The sequence below is a fragment of the Hippocampus zosterae genome, chromosome 11 (genome assembly GCF_025434085.1).
Source record: "Hippocampus zosterae strain Florida chromosome 11, ASM2543408v3, whole genome shotgun sequence".
NCBI lineage: Eukaryota > Metazoa > Chordata > Actinopteri > Syngnathiformes > Syngnathidae > Hippocampus > Hippocampus zosterae.
The window spans coordinates 10,582,195-10,602,955 of record NC_067461.1 but is presented as its reverse complement, the minus strand read 5'-3'; the positions used below and the strand labels follow the sequence as shown (position 1 = coordinate 10,602,955).

General features: G+C 42.1%; 2 protein-coding genes across 4 annotated transcripts; both read left to right on the top strand.

Annotated features, from left to right (window-relative positions):
- The first annotated feature begins 220 nt into the window (after positions 1–220).
- Positions 221–9,451, top strand: gclc (glutamate-cysteine ligase, catalytic subunit). Of its 3 annotated transcripts, none has more exons than XM_052080538.1 (16): positions 222–828; positions 1,412–1,524; positions 3,703–3,885; positions 4,175–4,288; positions 4,424–4,482; positions 4,555–4,691; positions 4,857–4,931; positions 5,853–5,969; positions 6,242–6,380; positions 6,461–6,573; positions 6,662–6,754; positions 6,836–6,940; positions 7,004–7,085; positions 7,155–7,264; positions 7,930–8,050; positions 8,758–9,451. In XM_052080538.1, the coding sequence occupies exons 1-16, from the start codon at positions 679–681 to the stop codon at positions 8,937–8,939; spliced, it is 1,893 nt and encodes a 630-aa protein (XP_051936498.1). In that variant the 5' UTR covers positions 222–678; the 3' UTR covers positions 8,940–9,451. The 3 variants fall into 3 exon arrangements, with proteins under 3 accessions (XP_051936500.1, XP_051936498.1, XP_051936499.1); XM_052080539.1 differs by lacking the exon at positions 222–828 and adding an exon at positions 864–1,287; XM_052080540.1 differs by lacking the exon at positions 7,930–8,050 and having other exon boundaries at positions 221–828; positions 8,758–8,925.
- A 1,824-nt stretch (positions 9,452–11,275) lies between these two features.
- elovl5 (ELOVL fatty acid elongase 5) lies at positions 11,276–20,290 on the top strand. The gene is made up of 7 exons (XM_052080550.1): positions 11,276–11,429; positions 14,596–14,659; positions 14,819–15,006; positions 17,561–18,113; positions 18,474–18,598; positions 18,751–18,885; positions 19,723–20,290. Exons 4-7 carry the CDS (start codon positions 17,918–17,920, stop codon positions 19,822–19,824), a joined length of 558 nt encoding a protein of 185 aa, XP_051936510.1. The 5' UTR covers positions 11,276–11,429; positions 14,596–14,659; positions 14,819–15,006; positions 17,561–17,917; the 3' UTR covers positions 19,825–20,290.
- Positions 20,291–20,761: the final 471 nt, after the last annotated feature.

Genomic DNA, 20,761 nt, shown 5'->3' with positions numbered 1-20,761 from the left:
GTTGGAATTTTGACATCTGCTTTCCAACAAAAAATACTTCAGTCTCAGCGTTACTCAATTTTATGTTTTAATTGTTCCAATTTTACGAGGTAATCAGTCAAAAACATTATTTCTTAATCTCCTATTTTTCCGCGGTCGTTTGGAAGGCTCCTCGAAGAATGCTGAGTCATAGTTACGTCATGTTACGTGTGGGGCGCGGGGTCCATTATGTACGACGGCGTACTCTGGCGAAGTGGGCTGGCTCGGTAGCAATAGCAAAACCGGTTCAACCCACAACAGAAGTGAATACTTAAAAAGCGAGCAGGCAAGTGCAAGACAAAGTCACAGAGCGCTTTCTGCGAGCATCGTTGCTACTGCAGCGTGTCTTTTCGCTCAGCAGATATTAGCAAGTGATGATCAGGGGCCCTTCTTATTTGTGCCTCTTCCGGGGAATCATTTTAAAGTTAAACGGGGATAATCGAATCGAACAACACTTTTAAACAACCACTACATTTGTGTTATTCTGAAAAACAAATTCAGGATCATCCCGCTGGTTTCGTTCTCGGGGGTACGACTCTATGCTAGCTGAGCACAAGTTGGGACACGAGCTAGGGAGCTAGCACTCGCCGTAGTTAGCCGAAAAAGGCAGCGAGGCAAGCGGTCGTCGCCTCCCCCTCACCCTCACCGAGCGTCTGCGAGATGGGCTTACTGAGTCAAGGCTCCCCCCTCAACTGGGAAAACACCAAGAAGTATGCGGATTACATACGGTCGCACGGCATCATTCAGTTCATCAACATTTACAACAATTTGAAGGACCGGCAGAAGGATGTACTCAAATGGGGCGATGAGGTAAAACATTTCCCCCTTTCTTTCATTTTGAGAACCTGCTACTGTTGCGTCAGTGTCTTGGGGTATATTTTCCAGACTCACTGACAGTCACGTGTCATGTAACGCCACTGTGTGTGATGTAAACACCCAAGTCATATGAGCAGAGCTATTAAAACAGTGAAACCGATTATTCCATTTAATAGTGCCCCGCATTCGAGCTTTCATATTGTGTTCCATTGACCCGTGCACCAGTAAACGTGAAAGATTGGCTAGATCGGTTTTTTGTCCTTGCACAACTGCCATGAAAAAAAAATATCTTGCCGAGTTTGAATAACTAACGGAGCACATAAATCAATAAAACCGGGCTTTACAATTGCCGACACTAGCTTTGATCTGTCATGTGGAATGTGATTTCAAACAATGTGGAGTGCTGTTGTTATAGAAGAAGCCCTCTTTGAGCCATGGGGTTACATGACTGAGGTAAAAGTCAAGGAAACTCATCTACACCCTCATGACTTGGGTGACTGGTCGAGTGAAAATAGGATGAATGTGTTCTCATGCAGAACTGATCAGAATATTATCTGAATATGCAATATGATCGTAGGTGGAGTACATGTTGGTGGAACTGGATGACAAGGATGAAAAGGTTCGACTGGTGTTGAATGGCGATGAAGTTTTGGATACCCTCCAAGGCCAAGGTGAAAAGATAAATCCCAAGTAAGTTACAGTAGCACTTAGAGTCAGGAGAAACTTAGCCCTGCAGCCAAACTGCTGACTACTTTTGTTTCAGCCTCACATTGTGTTTGCACACAAGCTTGTCATGTTAATGTGTCATAAGATGATTGGTTATACTGCCTAGGTTTCCCACAATTTTGAGCTGCCATACATTGACATGAGTGAAAGTCTTCAAAATAAAAATGCAATCGAACACAAAAGTAACTCTCCTAACACATGTTAAATTTCCCCAGTGTGGGACAATGAGGGCTATGTTGACTTACTAGTGCCCAACTATTTTACAACAAAATGCTGTTTTTCTCATTTAAAAAAAATACAAAGTTAGCTTTTTGCAGGGAGGATAAAATCAATGTTATAGTGAATGAGTTTTCAGCTTGGTCACAGAACAAATTCAATTCAAAATCTTTTCAAAGGTTCGCCCTCCCATTTTCGGTCTTGTCAGTTGTACTCTTGTGGTAACGTTGGAAAAGAAGAAAAGTTATTCAGAACAAAAGCATTGGAATTGGAAAATCGGGTTTTCATTTGCTGAAGCAAATCGTTACTTTTTAAAATCGTTGCATCCTTGAAGCGTATCGCACCCCATGTATTGAGTCGTCTTTTAAGACGTTCACCAGGGATAAATCGCTTTCACAATTTTGATGATACGTCTCCTCTGGTACACCTGGAGGGTCCACTCCAAAAGACTGTAAAACCTATGGATCTGTTATTATAGAATGTGCTAGAATTACTGTATATCGGAAACTAAAGTAAAACTAAAGCGTTATTCTCAGCTCATTATGTTTTCACACCCATGTGTTCATACCATACAGGCCTCACCCTGCCCCAAGAGGAAAATTGCAAAAGTCAATGAAGATAAGAAGATAAGATAAGAAAAACCTTTATTAGTCTCACAATGGAGAAATTTCCAATTCACAGCAGCAAAGTTATGAAATATCAGTTTGAGCGGTTTGAACATTTAGAATGTGGCCACTGGCTATCCTTCTTCAGAAAAGTCTTCTTGTTTGAGCAAATGGGTCTCGCAAAGTAGGTATCGAACTCTGCCTTGTGTTTAACTCGAATAAGCTTCATCCTCCTTCTCTGGATTTTAGTGGGGGGGTATTTATTTATTTTTTAAAATATATGATCAGACTTTTTATGTGCAGCAACGTGGCAGTTATTTAAAGTGACCAAATGAGCTTTGGATTTCTGATGTTGAGGTTGAAACTGTATATTTAAAAAAAACATTTTATTAAAAGCTCTTCTGAAAATGTAATACTATGCTGAGGCAAAGTAAAATTACTTTCACTATTTAAAATGTGGCTATGGTAATATCTTCTTTTGCATAAGGTAATGTTTGGTCTCATAAATTTCAGCAAATAGAGACATCATGGGTGAACATTGCCATGCGTTTGAGTGCATGCTCTACAAAGACCGAAAATAAATGTCAATATATTCTAATATAATCCTCGGAGAGGACATTCCCTCTATATGGTGCTTTATTTTAGTCACATGCATTACACGCATACATATGTAATCCACATGCAAAAATAGATTCTGCAGTTATGCAGGCGAGGGGATGGATGTTCCTTGCTTAAGTACACCTCAACAAAAAAGTAACCAGGAATCGATTCAGCATTCCTCCAATAACATTTCTGTATCTGGTTTACTGTGTGATGTTATGTTAACTGCAGCTGTTGAAAGCGCAATGTAACTCGAGAATGGATTGTACCGGTATTGTATTCACCACCTTATTGTCTCAATTATTGCCGCATCATTTGACAATTAAGTAGTTTCTCCAAAAATGTAAGGCCATTATGTTCTCATGATGAACAGACATTTGCTTGGCAGACAAGTCCCCGCCCATTCTTTGGAATGTTTCAGGCATATCCCCAACCTGAAACTGTGTTACTTTCGAAAGGAAGGCTATGTTTGTACAAGCCTGCCACATTGTCCAGGACATTGCTCTAAATCTGCGCTGCCAGCTTCGCCCCGGGGAAATCCTGGTAGCAGTGAGAATAGTAGAGCCCAACATTCCACATTACTTCCCCTCTGGCACTCTCACACCGGTCCGTTGGGTACTCTTGACCCGCCAAAATTATTGCTACCGTAGGCTACAAGGGGGGGAGCGGTCGATTGAGACTTCTGATCATTTCAATTGAATGCTTTTCTTTCTTTGTGCAGCCATCCCACGCTTTGGAGGCCAGAATATGGCAGCTACATGATAGAAGGAACTCCAGGGCAGCCGTATGGCGGCACCATGTCGGAGTTTAACACTGTCGAGAGCAACATGGGGAAGAGACGACGAGAGGCTTCTTCTGTCCTCAACCAAAATGAAATTCTCTGCACAATCACCTCTTTTCCAAGGTACGCAACATACGGTACAGACAGAGATTTTTAAAAGGTACCGCATCCTCAACGAACGTAACATCTCCTTCCCTATCGCAATACATCTGTAGGCGTTCAAGTCCATGCCAAAGCATCGGGTGGTGTTGTTCTTGAATTTTAAAGCCATTGTAACAATTTACAGAAAAAGAACAGGAATGGATTTAAATGGGTATACTCATGAATAACCTAAGTATATTCAAAGTTTTAAAGAAAACATCACTAAACCTTGTCATAGAAGGCATTCCTCCCTTTTGTCTTTGTCTGTTAGACTGGGTTGCCCTGGTTTTACAAAGCCTGAATATCCGCCAACGCCTTTTGAGAGTGGCGCATCAAAGTCACTGTTTTTCCCAGATGAAGCCATTAACCACCACCCAAGATTCAGGTGAGCACCAACTTGCTTAATACTTTGTACTCCAATACTTTTACTTAATAATGAATGAATGCATTTGTGACAAAACGATAAAATAGGTGTTGTCATGGCAGTTGTGCATGCCTGTTTGTGGACTTTCCTTTTCAGCACCCTCACCAGGAACATACGTCACAGACGAGGAGAGAAAGTCGCAGTCAATGTACCAAGTAAGTCTCAGTGATACTCGAATGAGTTCATGATTTCTTCCCAATTGTAAAACAAATGAAATTATGTTGCAGTATTCAAAGACAAGTGCACGCCATCTCCTTTCGTGGAGACGTTTCCTGAAGATGATGGGGAGTCGGCAAGGGCAGCTCTGCCTGACCACATCTATATGGACTGCATGGGCTTTGGGATGGGCAACTGCTGCCTGCAGGTAGTGACCATGTCCATGTAGCCGAAGCAACATCTCTAACAGCCCTTGTTTTTATTTTTTTACGATTATTATTTTATCAGTCCGATAAGATGGTGCAATATAGTCTGGCAGTGGCTTTCATCCTGGCATAAATGTACGTCATCAAACGGTTTATTATGTCTGCAGGTTACTTTCCAAGCTTGCAGCATCGATGAGGCAAGATACCTCTATGATCAACTGGCGACATTCTGCCCGATAGTGGTGAGTAGATCTAGAAGAGCGCGTGCCAGATAATTAGATTTCTCACATTTGTCGTCCAACGTTACAATAATGTATATTTGACTTAATCATGAATGAAGTTTATCTACGATTGGTGTGCAAGTCCGCTGCCCGGCAGGCTACGAGCAAATGCATTGGCACCCCCCCCCCCCTCTTCCTCATTCAATCACGAAACATCCCGGTTAGATGGCTGTGAGTGTGATATCCAGACTTGGATGGTTATTTATTTAAACGGAAAGGATGTCACCCGACCCACAGCCCTCTGTGACACAGAGCAAGCAAAATGGGTGTCGTCAGTGACAGAGTGACAGACAGCACCGAATCTAGAAAATGGAGCAAATGTTTCAGGTTGGTCAAATTCTGACCAATAAAATGCCGCGTTGAATTGAGGAGATGGCACGGCCAAGACGGCTTCCAATGCCGCAACGTCGTGACTCCGCCTCTTTCAGGCAAGTCTGGCTGAGCGCATTAGCTGTCGTGGAGTCTCGAGAAATAGGTGCCACGAGTTACTATAAGCTTGTAACCGAAAACATATTTGGATGCTGACTTTGAGTAAAACAGCTCAGCAGTGACCTGGTTCTTGCAGTTCAATTGTCAAAGTCCCATTTATGCTCATGTAGTGGAAATATACAGACAGACAGACAGACACACACACACACAAAGCAAAATACACTCATAGAGCTGATTATCACAAGATTCGCTGATGTGCATGATAAGGCTTTAAACTAAGTTTGAACATTTTAGGCATATATTCCAAACAACTTGAACCACAAACTGTACGACTGAACGTGTTTCTGTATTTTAGCTTTAAACAAATACAGCCACCGGGATCAACAGTGTATTATGGCTCTAATGATTTAAACGCTGCCACCACAGAGTACTAATTTGACTGTATGCGTGCAGATGGCTCTGAGCGCAGCCTCTCCCTTCTACAGAGGCCACGTGTCAGACATCGATTGTCGCTGGGGGGTTATTTCTGCCTCAGTGGATGACAGGACGCAGGAGGAACGTGGACTCAAGGTGAGTCGCTCAAACAACATGCTGTGTAGCAGCATGTTGTCTTCCACTTTTGCCATTTTCAATGATCCTGTCAAATTAGTTGCATTCATTTAGTTTCCTCCCCGACTTATTATTATAAAAAACCCTATAATCTACATAGACAAGTCATCATTAAACATTTAATATTCATTACAGCGGATACGCATTTAAAATGTCGTTTACAGCATGGTGGAAAAAATGTTAACCGGCGCTTGACAGTTTGTTTTGTTTGTCCGTTTGTTTTTCTATTGCAGCCTTTAAAAAACGACAAATATAGAATCTTCAAGTCAAGATACGACTCCATTGACAGCTACTTGTCTAACTGCGGCGACAAGTATAACGACATTGAATTGACGATCGATGAAGACATCTACAATCAGCTACTGGGTGCAGGTATTAAATCTACGCGTATGGAGTAATGCGCCATTTTGAAGTCAAACGTACTGCAGCGGACGCATGATCATCTCCTGCAGGAATTGACAAGCTGCTGGCCCAGCACATTGCTCACCTCTTTATCCGAGATCCGCTGTGCGTCTATGAGGAGAAATTGCAACAGGACGACGAGAATGAGTCGGACCACTTTGAGGCGAGGATCAATCCTGTGCCTGCATGGAAACAAGGGCTTAACATCGGTTGTACTTGAGGCGTAAACTGTTTTTGGTACCGTTTGACAGAACATCCAGTCAACCAATTGGCAGACGATGAGGTTCAAACCACCTCCTCCCCACTCGGACATCGGCTGGAGAGTTGAGTTCCGCCCGATGGAGGTAAGTCGTGCGGTTTCACGTCTGGCCTGCTTAAAATGAGGATCACAGACACGAACGGACGGGACATGTTTCACTTCTCAGGTGCAGCTCACTGATTTTGAGAACGCTGCTTATGTGGTCTTTGTCGTCCTGCTCACCAGAGTGATCTTGTCCTACAAACTGGACTTCCTCATCCCTTTATCCAAGGTGAAGAGATGTTTATTTGAAGACGCCTATGTAGGTTCAACATACTGACTTTTCTGTCATCAGGTGGATGAAAACCTAAAAGTGGCACAGAAGAGAAATGCAGTGAAGGATGGAATGTTCTACTTCCGAAAGGACATCTTCAAAGGTGACCTAAAAGGACAGCGTGATGTTCAGTGGGGCGCAGTCACACCTGAACACGTTTGTCTGCAAACAGGATGCAACCCAGGCCTGGATGGCACCTCCTCGGTCCAGAACGGCTTGGAGACAGGCGGAGCTCACGAGGAGTACACGCTGATGAGCATCGACACTATCATCAATGGACAAGTAAGAGTCGCCTCCTATGGGAAAAAACAACTGTAGCCTATGGAGCCCACAAATTTGTAGTGTCAGAACACTCACCATAGATCAGGCCATCACCCAGCTGCGCCTTTTCAATAGAACCATGTTCCAAAACTAACATGCCGCATTAAAGTAATTACATAACAGCACGTAGTGACATTTATAAATACTTAGCAGGCACAGACCATTGGATTCACCACAACAGGGATTCCTGGAGTGCGTTTCCACCATCCTGGCGCATCTTGGTGCCAGGGAAGTATGTTGAAGCATTTCATTATTGAGTGCTTTGCTGCCATCAATCGGTCATCATTCAACTTTTTGGGCAGAGGCATCAATTTCCCATGGATTCTATTACTGCAGGGCTCGGTCCCTATTCTCTGAAAGTAGCTTGGGCGCACTATATATCAGGGTGCAAATCTTAACGGCCCATGAATAGGTTTTTCAATGAGTCAAAGGTTTGTTTATGGAGGTCAGTCAGACCATGTGGTAATGTAATAATCACAACAGAATGTGTGTGTGTGGTGGGGGGGGGCTTCTCCACAGGCTATCTGTTTGCTGGGCATGGAGAAAAGTTCCGTTCAATGCGTGCTGACCCAACGAAAGTGTTGGTTAGTGAAGGAAACCAATGTGGCCTTTTTTTTAATAACTAGGAGGGAGTTTTTCAAGGGCTCATTCCTATCCTCAATTGCTATCTGGAGAATATGGAGGTTGACGTGGACACCAGGTGCACCATTTTGAATTACCTGAAGCTTATCAAGAAGCGCGCCTCAGGTACATTTTAACCACAATGCTGCACTACAATGTAACACTGGTCAACATTTTTCCCCCAGAATTTTTCCAATCAGGGATGCAATTATACGTTTTTTTACATGTTTTTTCCCCAAAAAATGTTTCTCTGGCACATCAGTTTTAATAATTATGATGATGATAACAATAATACTATAAATGAAATATTTATGAAGCGCTAGGTGAGTTTATTTTTCTGAAACATCGGAGCTACAAATTACTCAGATTCCGCTTTTTGGGCATTCGGGTCAGTGTCTGTTTAAAGTATCTGCCGATCCCAAGTCGCAATGCATTAAGAAAAAAAAACCTGCATCTGATTTTTCTCAAATTGACATGGTAATATGCAAACATCAATGTGTATATGTTGCTAAATTTATAATAATATTATAAGGACCATTCCACCAAATTAGTGCCAATTGAGATTTGTATGACTCTCAAAATAAACACAAATGTTTGTGACTAGTACATCACTATAAATGGATGGTAAAATCCATCCAAGCTTTTATCGGTTAAAAATGAATATATCTGGGAATTAAAAAGATATTCTAGAAAAAAGTTGCCCTCTTTTTTTAATTTTTTTAATCGGCGTAAAAATTTGCTTAGTGCCGCATAAAGCCATCTTTGATCTCTAAAATTTGCTGTTGATCAGTGTCAGCTTTGCATCTTGGGCCTCACTCTGCTTTGCTGTTCAGGCGAGCTCATGACGATGGCAAAGTGGATGAGGGATTTTGTGGCCAAGCATCCCGAGTACAAGCAGGACAGCGTCATCAGCGACAAGATCAACTACGACCTCTTTGTGAAGTTCAACAGGATTGCCATGGGCCAAGAACAATGCCCGGAGCTCATTGGGAATCCAGTCAACAAGGTTAAGTGAGAACCTTCGCTGGCAACATGTATCAGACAAAACGACCAAATTATGTGGCTCTTGTTGAAATCGATCCAATGTTTAAGATATGATAAAACATTGTTTTTAAAAACAATACACATTTGCAGCAATCTCATGTACTGTACATATACTGTATCTGATTTTTCTGACTGGAAATTATTTTAATAAGGTTAAGACATGCTCAAGTTATGTCAGAAATTGTGTATTTATTTTTCTCTGGAAATCTGGATGACAATGTAAATGTAGCAATGAGTTGTACAGTAGTTTTTCCCCTCCTCTCTACTGTTAATACTGCACTTGTGCTCTTTGCAACATTAACACAGCGTGCTGTGCTGTGTGTTTGTCTCGTTGCATCTGTGCACTTTCTTCTACTTTGGGGATAAGCTCCATTTGATTTCACCAAGATGATCTGTTTTTACTTTACTTGGAATTGTAGTCGCAGGAATACAAGTGGAGGTAGTTTACATGTGATGCTGCTTCAAATAAATCTGTATGACACATCTGCTTGTTCTTGGTTTGGAGAAACGTGTTTTTTTCTCCCCTTCCAGGCACGACCTGCGTAAGTACCATTGGCAATTTGGCATAATTTCTGAACAGTCCCGTTTATTTTACACTCCCCGTAGAAGAGGGTTGGCCAATATGTCAGGCATGTAGCAGCACTTTCCTTTTGTGCGAACCTGCACTAAAAATCCACAATTACTGTAATAATAAACAACCAGGATGAATCCTAAAACTGAGCAGGCGTTTCTGCCAGCCCCTAAGTGAGTGTAGTCTTAAGAGCTAGCGTGGAGGTGTAAAATGTAACAAAACTGTAGACACCATAAGTAGCCTTAAACATAAAACTCCATCCCAATACAATCGGAAAAAATGCATCTTATTTAACTCTGCCCTCCCATGTCATGCTGTCTTTTTTATATCCACTAGATGGAAGCAGTGAACTACAGACCAAACCTCACCAAATCATTAGCACCCTAAACTTAAGCTCATGGATGTAGTTGTTTCTTGCTAATGTTTATTTTGTCCGATGGACATTAGCTTTAGTGCCTATTTGTCACCCTGACAACCTAGCAGCGCGTTTACTATAAAGGGGATAGAGAAAGTAAAATGTCCAAATGATGTCCATCCATCCATTTTCGACACCGCTTATCCTGAATAGGATAGCGGGCAGTCACTGGAGCCTACCCCAGCTTACTTCAGGCGAAAGGCTGACTACACCCAGAACTGGTACACACAACGACCATCACTGAGTGGAACCGATCCCACGCTGCCCGCACACAGGTCAAGCGAGTGTCCCACTACACCATCAGCGACCACGCAAATGATGCCACAATTCATTTGTAACTTGACTGGACAATTTTTACCCAGTATGTCCGTTTTCATGAAAATGAGGGAATGGTCACCGTGACTGCAGAACCAGTACGTAGAAGGCACGCAGCTTCCTTTTGAGGAAGTGGAGAGTGATCCAGACTGGTGTGCGTGTGTGTGTGTGTGTGGGGGGGGGGGGGGGGGGTGTTAATGCTTTCATTTCCGCAAGTGAAAATGAAAGCATTTTCACTTGAGGAACGAGGAACATTTGTCCATTTGTGCCTGGATCTGTGCATATGGCGCAAGCAGCGGCCACCCCGACTAACACAAATAACCCCATGCACACACAACGTCTACATTTTCACCAAACTTATCAGAAGTATGAGCCGCTTATCAGAAGCTTAAGTAGTTATTTGAAGAAACTAAACTGTGTATTTAACGGAACATAATGCAGTTCTGCTTACCTATTGCTGTTGACAAGACACGTTTCAGACAGCACAGTCCAGGCCGTTGCCTGAAACTGGTTGATCTGAATTATGACACAATTTATGACACAATTTAGCAAAAACTGTTTGTTCCTTGACAAATAAACAGAAATAGGCGATTAGAGGTGCTACATTGAATCGATTGATCAACAATCAATCACTTATCAAATGAAATGACAGTAAATAGTCTCAGAATTTAGTCCTCTATAAAAACAGACATGAACAACGATCAACATGTTTGCCTATTTTATGACAGTTAACAAATCAAAACAGTAACCAAATCCTAAAAAAACATGAGTGCTTTTATTTTATTTTATTTTTGTTGCAATTTCAAATGCCCTGTTTTGAATGAAGGGATTGAAAGCGTTTTTAAAATTCAGTTCATCTTTGCAGCCCGCTACAACTTTTCTTGTACCTTGTACCGTAACGTACGCAAGGTGTGTGTCATGTTACTGCGTGCGTGGGTGCGTGCGTGCCGCAGCGTGCGAGCGCGTGTGGGGTCGGATTCCTCCCACTCTCTATACAGTATTATCTTTATTGAATGTCTCCAGTTTGTGCTCCCCGCCGGCCCTCGAGCCACGGTTGAACACAGATTTAAAAAAAACAGACAGAGAGCGAACGAGTGGGTCCACAGTCCGTGTGATCGCGTCCACTATCGTGTCCGTCCGTGGGCGCTGTAACTTTTCTGGTGAGTGCGAAACATCGGCACAATTTCTCAATTTGAGCCGATGGTTCAAGCGTGTTTTGTGTATCCTGAGTGAGATGCGTTGAGAATCGCGTGTGGGTGTGTGGTGATGGTAGCACGACGCCCAGTGCGAGAGCACTGGCAGGAAAGTAAAACGTTACATTGCTTCGTCAGTGAACGACACTTGCGTTTATAGTTATTACCTACGCTGCTTCGATGGACGGCTTAAAAGTGGACAAAAAGTCCCGCGACAATGCTAATGAATTTTCGATGTCGTTGCAAGGGTTAACAAGTGAAGCAAAATAGGACAATGATGATAATGATCATACTAAAGCTTCATAACTATATACCAGTTGTACATATTTGTTGTTGCTTAGCATAGTCTTCGCTGTGAAAGAATGTAATTTAATTGACGTATACAATGAATTCTACAATAAACATATGTATGTATTGCTAGCATCTTCAACTTGCACTTTGACATTCTATAATTCCACTGCTGCTTCAGCCCCCCCAAAACCCCTCATTTTTTTGTTACATGTTTTTAAGGAATAAAAATAGCACTGTATTGTTGATTCCCATTGACTGATTGTTTGCTTGATATGAAGATATAAACATCCATCCATCCATTTTGTAAAGCGCTTTTTGCTGAAGCCTCACAAATAAAAAGAAAAGATTTACACAAAATATAAATGTGGCAATGCATTTTAACCTTTGGCACTGTTTTTTGTTATTGTAAAGTGTCCTTGGGTGTCTTGAAAGGCGCTTATTAATAAAATGCATTATTATTATTAAGAGGAAGTAAAAAATTGATCTTGTCCCACCTCTTGTTCTGTACATAATTTTCATTTACTACGTTATACTAATAGTGTTATTCATACAGTACACTACAATAGACATATGCGAATTATCTGAATAACAGGTCCATATTCACAATATGTACAATAATTGTTTTATGAAAATAAACATATGAACCCCTTCAAGGAACCAACAGTTTAAAACATCCTAAAAAAGAATGACTAACACACACACACAAAACAAACAAAACAGAAACAAAAAAAATGTAAAACCTGTAAATATAAAAATATCTTGAGAACCACTGCTATGCAATTATTCATTCATTCATTCATCTTCCGAACCGCTTGATCCTCACAAGGGTCGCGGGGGGTGCTGGAGCCTATCCCAGCTGTCTCCGGGCAGTAGGCGGGGGACACCCTGAATCGGTTGCCAGCCAATCGCAGGGCACACGGAGACGAACAACCATTCGCACTCACACCTAGGGACAATTTAGAGTGTTCAATCAGCCTGCCATGCATATTTTTGGAATGTGGGAGGAAACCGGAGCACCCGGAGAAAACCCACGCAGGCCCAGGGAGAACATGCAAACTCCACACAGGGTGCACTGTGAAGCCAACGTGCTAACCACTGGACTACCGGGCCGCCCGCTATGCAATTAATTGAAGCAAAAGTTACACATGCTGAATTATTCCTTTAAATGGCGTGGCCTAGTGAGTGCTTTGTAGTTCTCGTCTTGACTCTTTGGTCCCTTGATCTGTTCTCCCTTGAGAGCCCTGACGGCAGCAGGGACCGGAGAAGGCTTACCTAACCAGCGAGAGCTCCGCAGACACAAACATTTACAATACAATACATGCTTATTTCAGCGTTTCTTAATCACTAATTCACAACGGACTGTAAATTTAATGACATAAAATAGAGCCCAGTCCACTTAAAAGGCCCTTTTGTCCAGTAATTGTCAACGTCTGTTAGTTCCAGAACCATTGTTTACTGGTGCTGTGCACAATTAACAGAGACTGTTGTCACAGAGCAGACAAGAGCTGGCTAACGTGGTTATATGGCGGCCATGTTGGCAGGGGCGACATTCTCATCATACGTAGTGGCAGCGTTGGTAGCGACAACGAACTCATCGAAGGCAATCAATGGGAAAAACTGGCCATTAGCTCAGCACTGCTGCAGTCAGGCTGCTCAAAACGAGTGTGTCGTCGCTACTTATTCATATTAATGGGTATTGTTTACGGGATACTCCGATAGGTTTTAGCTCACCCTCAAATGAGAATGGATGGATTGAAGCAGAATGGAAATGTAACTTACGGTATTTGGATTTCAGTGCACAGTTCATTGCACAGAAATAGGTATAATACTGTCTATTAAAATGGAGAGATGTCCTGTAGAGGCCATTATCATCACAATAAATAATGCCTGATTACTTTGACTGACTTGATCATGTTTTGTGCCGGAATGCAAGTTATTACTTGCCATACAGATGTCGGTAAAATGCTTTAAGGGCCCACTAGTAGTTAAGCATTGTCCATAGATGACTATAAATAACATAGTTTGTCTAAAAGCACGTAAACAGTCATTGGTGCTTCTCCTACTGATCGGCAATCCCAGAGATATTGCAATGTCCTATGACTGTGCAGAGGACGCATGCGGATTAAGTTTTCATGTTTTTTGCTGAATTTGATAACTCTCAAATCTCAATGCATGTTTGCGTCACTTCATCCAAGGTTGTTGTAATCTGTTTAACCCTTCTGTGATTTTAATCTGAACAAGGCCCCTGCCCCACACAAATCTGCCATGAACCAAACAGATTGTAATCCCTTCGATGTTAAGTAATAATAAATGTAATAAGTGGCGCTGTGTTGATGGACACAATACTGTCGTGCAATGGAGTTTTGTTTCTTAACCATACAGGAAGGTTTTGCTAGTATTGTGCATTTTTTTGTGGCTGGATAATACTGAATAGAAAGTGTGATATCACATCAGTGGTAAAAATGTCGGTTGCAGTAATACTGTGAATGTACACAAAGCGGCTTTTCTTTACTGTAAAGTGGAAGCCATTTGTAAAGAAAGTGTTAGGAAGGTGTTGTCATCAATGTTTCATTTTAGTGAAACAGTTCAGAAATCTGGTAACTTCCTTAGCATGAGTTAGCATAACCAAGTATCAGCATTGGTAAAGGCGATACTGCTCCTCTATTTACTTGGTATCAGATCGATACTAACATATGCAGTATCACACACCACGAGCTAACAGGCTAAAGTTTAAGATGTAAAAATTAGCTCAGCATTGCTAGCTTGTATACAGAGTCATTAAGTCATAGTTTGTCTTTTAACAGGACACTTGTTATCTCTGTTGTTGTTTTATGACTTTCAGGTGACTATGGAGGCCTTGGATCAACGACTCAACACCTTCTTGGAATCATGGTTGGGTCCCAGAGGTAAGCGTCAACATAATGTACAATGTCTTCTAGGAGTTTGGCTTCATTAAAATGCAACTTTAAATACAGAAGACTGTGGAGCTATGTTGGTAGATCCTTGTTAATTCCACCTATGTCCTAATCTGATCAAACCTTGCCTATGACATAATATTATTTCAGACCAGAGGGTCCGGGGTTGGCTGCTGCTCGACAACTACTCGCCGACTCTCGCCCTCACCCTTGTGTACCTGGTGGTGGTGTGGACGGGGCCCAAATACATGAGACACAGGCGGGCGTTGTCGTGCAAAGGCCTCCTCGTAGTCTACAACATGAGCCTTATGCTCCTGTCGCTCTGCATCTTCTACCAGGTATGCGGGCACTCACAGCGATGGATAAACTGCAACGATTGAAGACAATCGTTAACATATTCACTCAAACCCCCAGTGTGTCAGTTTACTATTGTATCCATGTATTTTCTAATCCGTTTATCCTCACGAAGTTCACGGGCGTGCTTGAGCCTTTCCCAGGTGTCTCCGGGCAGTAGGCGGGGTACGCCCTGAACCGGTTGCCAGCCAATCCCAGGGCTTGCATAGACAAACAACCATTTGTGCACATACTCACACCTAGGGAAAATTGAGTGTTCCATTAACCTGCCAGGGATGTTTTGGGAATATGGGACGAAACCGCAGTACCTGGAGAAAATCTATGCAGGCACGGGGAGCACATGCAAATTCCACACAGGAAGGCCGGAGCTGGAATTGAACCCTGCACCGTGAGACCAACATGCTAACCGGTCATCCACCGTGCCACCCCAAGTTTACAATTGACTTTGAAAAAAAAATTGTAATCTATGCTAAAATCAATCAGACTTTCTGATGGCAGGGGAGCTTGTTGTCAGGCAACAGACTCCAGGACATCCTGTTCAGACCACAGACTCCAAACCATGGAACCTAATCACCACAGGTTGCATTGGAGATTTAGGCAGAAATGTAATTTAAAATACACACCCACGGAGATCATCACCTGGGTTTCGTGTGAGTCATCCTTCCCCACTCAGTTATTGTCCTAAGCACGAAATGTAGTACATTGTTTGCTGAGCAAGAGCAAGAAGAGAAACCAGCAGTCCCTCTTTGTTTCAGCTCAGTCTTTTGTTTAACTGAAGTTGCGGTTGGCATAATCAGTGATGCCGGTAATGCGTTACTCAAAAATAGCTGCCTTTTCAAAGAACCAGTAACACAATGCATTATTATAGCGAACATTGTCACGGTAATAACATAACTGCCAAATCCACTTTATTTGTCAAAGTCAGTCAATGACTCCCCGTAGCCCAAGGCAGATGTTGCAGCAAATGCCCAGCAAAAATATAGAAATAGACTTTTTTTTTCTTCCTTTTTTGGCAACATCGACTCGGCCGCAGAAGTGACTAATAGATCAAATTCCACTAGCAAAATATATAAAAAAATATATCTAGCAAAATAAATAAATTAAAACATCCAAGTTTGAAGAAACATCTAGAGCCGCACCATGTTACATTCAAGCTGACAAAAGTGCCAACAAGTTGTGCGAAGCTGATTTTGTTTTTGTGTGTGTTGCATTTAAAAACAATGTACATTATGAATGTTGTTTCACCATTGCAGTAAATACAGCTGAACAGCTATTAACAGATAAACGTATCACAATGAACGTGAATCATTGTTAAACAAATAAATAGGTTGAATAATTTTACTGTGCTAAAGCTAACCCTACGTTTGGGGAAGTCTGCGTGACCTTTTTTGGGATGGCAACTCAAGCGTATCAGAAGTGTGTAGTCTAAAGTGTGTCTCCGCCTCTTCTGGCTGACTTCTTGCCTCCCCATCTGCATTGCATAAGGTTCATTAAACCCTGTGCTGCATGTGAGTTGATGAGATCCAAAGTACGCGGCGGTTTGATTGCAATCAGTGATTTGTCGAGGTTTTTTTTTTTTGGAATACTTTTTGAACAGACAATCAAGCTACACCGCAGCCAGTTGTGTTAACACATGACTGATTAAAAAAACTCTGTCACCCGGGGATTCATTCATTCAACAACCGAAGCTTTTACTTCTTCTTCCACAAAAAAAAACATTGATTTGGGGCGCTGGCATTGAATTACATTTCTCAATCTAATTTCAGTTGAAGGCGGTCCGGTGGTCAAGTGGTTAGTGTGTCGACCTCACAGTGCAGAGGTACCGGGTTCAATCCCAGCTCCGGCCTCCCTGTGTGGAGTTTGCATTTCTGCCCGGGCCTGCGTGGGTTTCCTCCGGGTGCTCCGGTTTCCTCCCACATTCCAAAAACATGCATGGCAGGCTGATTGAACACTCCAAAGATGGTTGTTCGTCTGTGTGTGCGCTGCGATTGGCTGGCAAACAGTTCAGGGTGTCCCCCGCCTACTGCCCAAAGAAAGCTGGGGTATTCTCCAGCACTCCCTGTGACCCTTGTGACGTTAAGTGGATCGGAAAATGAATGAATATTTGTAGTTGCATTCATTTGTTCACAGGAAGCCTCATTGAAATGAGGAAGCAAAGGATTCTGCGGTTCTTATTAGGTCCAAAGAAATACCTCAAAGCCCACCGGATTGTTTTTCAGTCGGTTATCATGATGCACTCCGTTGTGGCATGATGTGATGTTGTAACTAGTGTTTCCTTTCCACGCTTTGCCATTTATTGGATGAACTTCATTGTGCTGTACATACTCATTGATCATGTAAAATGAGATGAACGCAGAAACAACGTCCAAAATTGATTTTTTTTTTTAAATAGCTTGTACTTTTGTCACCATACAAAACAAGAATAACCACAGTGTGAATCTTGTGGTATTGTGTGTGTTCATGCACACTTTATGTTTATCATATCTGATATTTCTGTATTTGCGTAAATACGACGCTTTCATTTGTTTTTGTCCTCAGCTCGTGTCTGCTCTGTGGAACAGCAGCTATGACTTGTACTGCCAGGACACAAACAGTGCACCGGAAGTGGATAATAAGGCGAGTCAGTAATACTGTACTTGCAATGTGCCAGTTCTCCGTGTGTCCCCCACCCCCTTCCCCCTCATTCTTAATGACACCAACAGTTACATGATCTGGTGAGGGAGCGCCACCAAAATCTTTTGGGGGAAAAATGGGTCTCTATAAGTGAGTCAAGTCAAACCATCGGCATGAGTGACAATCAAGTACCTACAAATTTAAACCGATGTCAATATCTCGGTATTGTTTTCAGCAATTCAGCAATTTTGTGACTCACCTAAACATCCCGGCACTAACAACATGCTGATTTGCGTTTCTCCGCAGGTCATGAATGTGCTGTGGTGGTACTACTTCTCCAAGTTCATTGAGTTGATGGACACCGTCTTCTTCATTCTGCGAAAGAACAATCACCAGCTCACCTTTCTTCACGTCTATCACCACATCAGCATGCTCAACATCTGGTGGTTTGTCCTCAACTGGCTCCCCTGTGGTCACTGTGAGTGATGGCAATACGCATTACTGTGTAATAGCAATACTTTTGACTTTTTCCTCCAGGCTGAATCGAGGTAAGAAGTGTCGAAAACTGATGAATACGGATACTGCTTAGAACACAGCATCGATCCAACAGAATGATATATCAGTGTTGAGGCTGTCCGATGAAAGCTGATAGGCCCCCATTTCGGCTGCTGTCATAAGGCTTCAATTCCGACATAACTTGTCAACTGTACAGCTTTTTCAGCACAGCACTTAGTTAGCATTTAAGCCAATTGCTCTGATTTGTACACTGTACCCTACGCAGCTGTGTCTTAAAAAAAAGAAGGCAAAATTGAATGAGTTATTCGCATGTGCCTTCCAGCCTACTTCGGGCCTACCCTCAACAGTTTCGTCCATGTGGTCATGTACTCGTACTACGGCCTGTCCGCCATCCCCGCCATGCGGCCATACCTCTGGTGGAAAAAGTACATCACGCAGCTCCAGCTGGTAAATTCACTTCTGCTAAACGTGGAAGGAAAAAAGACATTTGAGCATCCATGAAAGATATTTTGGGCTTCGGATCGATCTTGTCTTTCTCATCACCTTCTAACGGAAGTGTGTTTGTGCGTGTACATGTGTTCGTCATGTTTCCCCTATAGATCCAGTTCTTCTTAACAGTGTTGCAGACCTTGGGTGCCATCATCTGGCCGTGTGGTGTGCCCATCGGTTGGCTCTACTTCCAAATCATTTACATGAGCACCCTTACCGTCTTCTTTTCCAACTTCTACATTCAGGTCACTTTTGTCTGATATCTTTATCAAAAATACATTGACATTGTTAGCTGGATTTTTTTCCTGCCTATTGTCAAAATACAAGTGTTTACCTTTTTTTTTTTTAATCAGAGAGGTAAGTCAACTTTTCTAGAGGAAATATTTCTCAGCTGATTGTGAATCTGCCCTTGTTTTCCTTGTAGCACATCAGGTTTTTATACTACTACTAATAGTAAAAAAAAAAAAGTAATATTGTAAATATTTCTAAATGAACGATTTTTTTGCTGAAACGTTTACGCTCGAAATTAAACAGCATGGTAAAATATGCAAAGCATACGCTTTGAAAGCCAAATGTGAAAACAAAAAGTGAATTTCTTAATAACCTGATTTGCTGGTTAAAATATATTTTTTAATCAGCATCAAAACCTTTTAGTTACACTTAGATCCCAACCGTTTAATTTACACCCACCTCTGAAAAATCTGTTCCTAAACAAAACAATAACCAGAAATTTTAGACTTTAAACCCTATTCTTAAAACGTAATCCAAATCTTAAAATATGAAATTGTATTCCTTAACCTTGCTTTTAAACCTGAAACACTAACGCTACACTGCAACCTTAAACACTAAACCTAATGGTACCTGAACCAAAAACGCGAATCCAAAACCCTAACTCTGAACCGTAATTATAAACCCAAACATGAAATCATCACCTGAAATTCTCACCCGATCCCAAAACCTAAATTCTAACACAAAATGCTAAAACGAATACTTTCATTTTTTTGTTTAAATCTTTGGCAAATAAGTCTCTTCCGTGGACCTTGTAACGATCATCTTGTTCTTCTCTTCGCCCTTCATCACAGACATACAAGACGGACAAGAGGGGGGAACTAATAAACAGCGCTTCCCTGTCTACCAACGGACACTCGAAAAGGAACGCCACGCTCAAAACAAAGATGAACTGAGGCTGGATGAACACTGGCGACTCTCGGCCTTGCCCCTATTGACACTGATAGTTTGTCGGCCAATGCCGCTAAGTCAAGTCGGCCAAGGTCTACAACCTTCCTTGTATTTGCTTGTTGAATTTAAACTGACCAACTCGGCAGGCAGACTTTCCATGCATATTGTGAATGTGCTGTAAATTTGAAGCACACAGCGTTTCGGAGCGTCCTTGACATGTAACCAGAGAGCGCTTCTTGCTTCCTGCCTGTGCTGTTGCATAATCTCTAAACACTGTACTCGATGTCCTTTGTAGAGCCATGACAGCGCAAGATGCTTCTCATCAAATAGTTACACAGTAGACGCACTGATATGAAACATTAACCAAATCCCCAAGCACTCATTTTTAATGGGTTATTCAGCAAAAAGGGGGCTGTATTTATTATGAGCACGATCACACTGCATACACCACTTTGTAGACTTTTTTTTTTTGTTCATAGATGCGGTGCCTTCATGGACCTGTTTATTTGGTTGCTAGTGCTAATGTCACCACAGTGATGCTGGTTCACTCTGTGCCTGACTCGACTGCTTGTGTTTTGACATCATCAGCAATGGAGAGGAATCAATGACATTATTAAATAATTTTTTGAGTAGACGTGGTGACGTTTATTCCACTTCATGCAGACGAAGTGCGCTTCTTTATAATGACAACACAAGCAGACCGACGCTCGTTTCATCGCACACAGGAAGTCTAACCCACGACGACGTCATACTTGCTATTATAGAGTAGAAAATCTGACTGATGCATTTACTGTTAGTGCAGTGCATTGGGGGATAAAGAAAGGGGGGGGGGGGGGCGGACAATGCTCTGGTGTTTAAATTGGACATGATTCGGAATAAACGTTCCTCAAGCACTTCACAACTCAAGGAACCAATGTCAGATTTATCATTAAGTTGCATTTG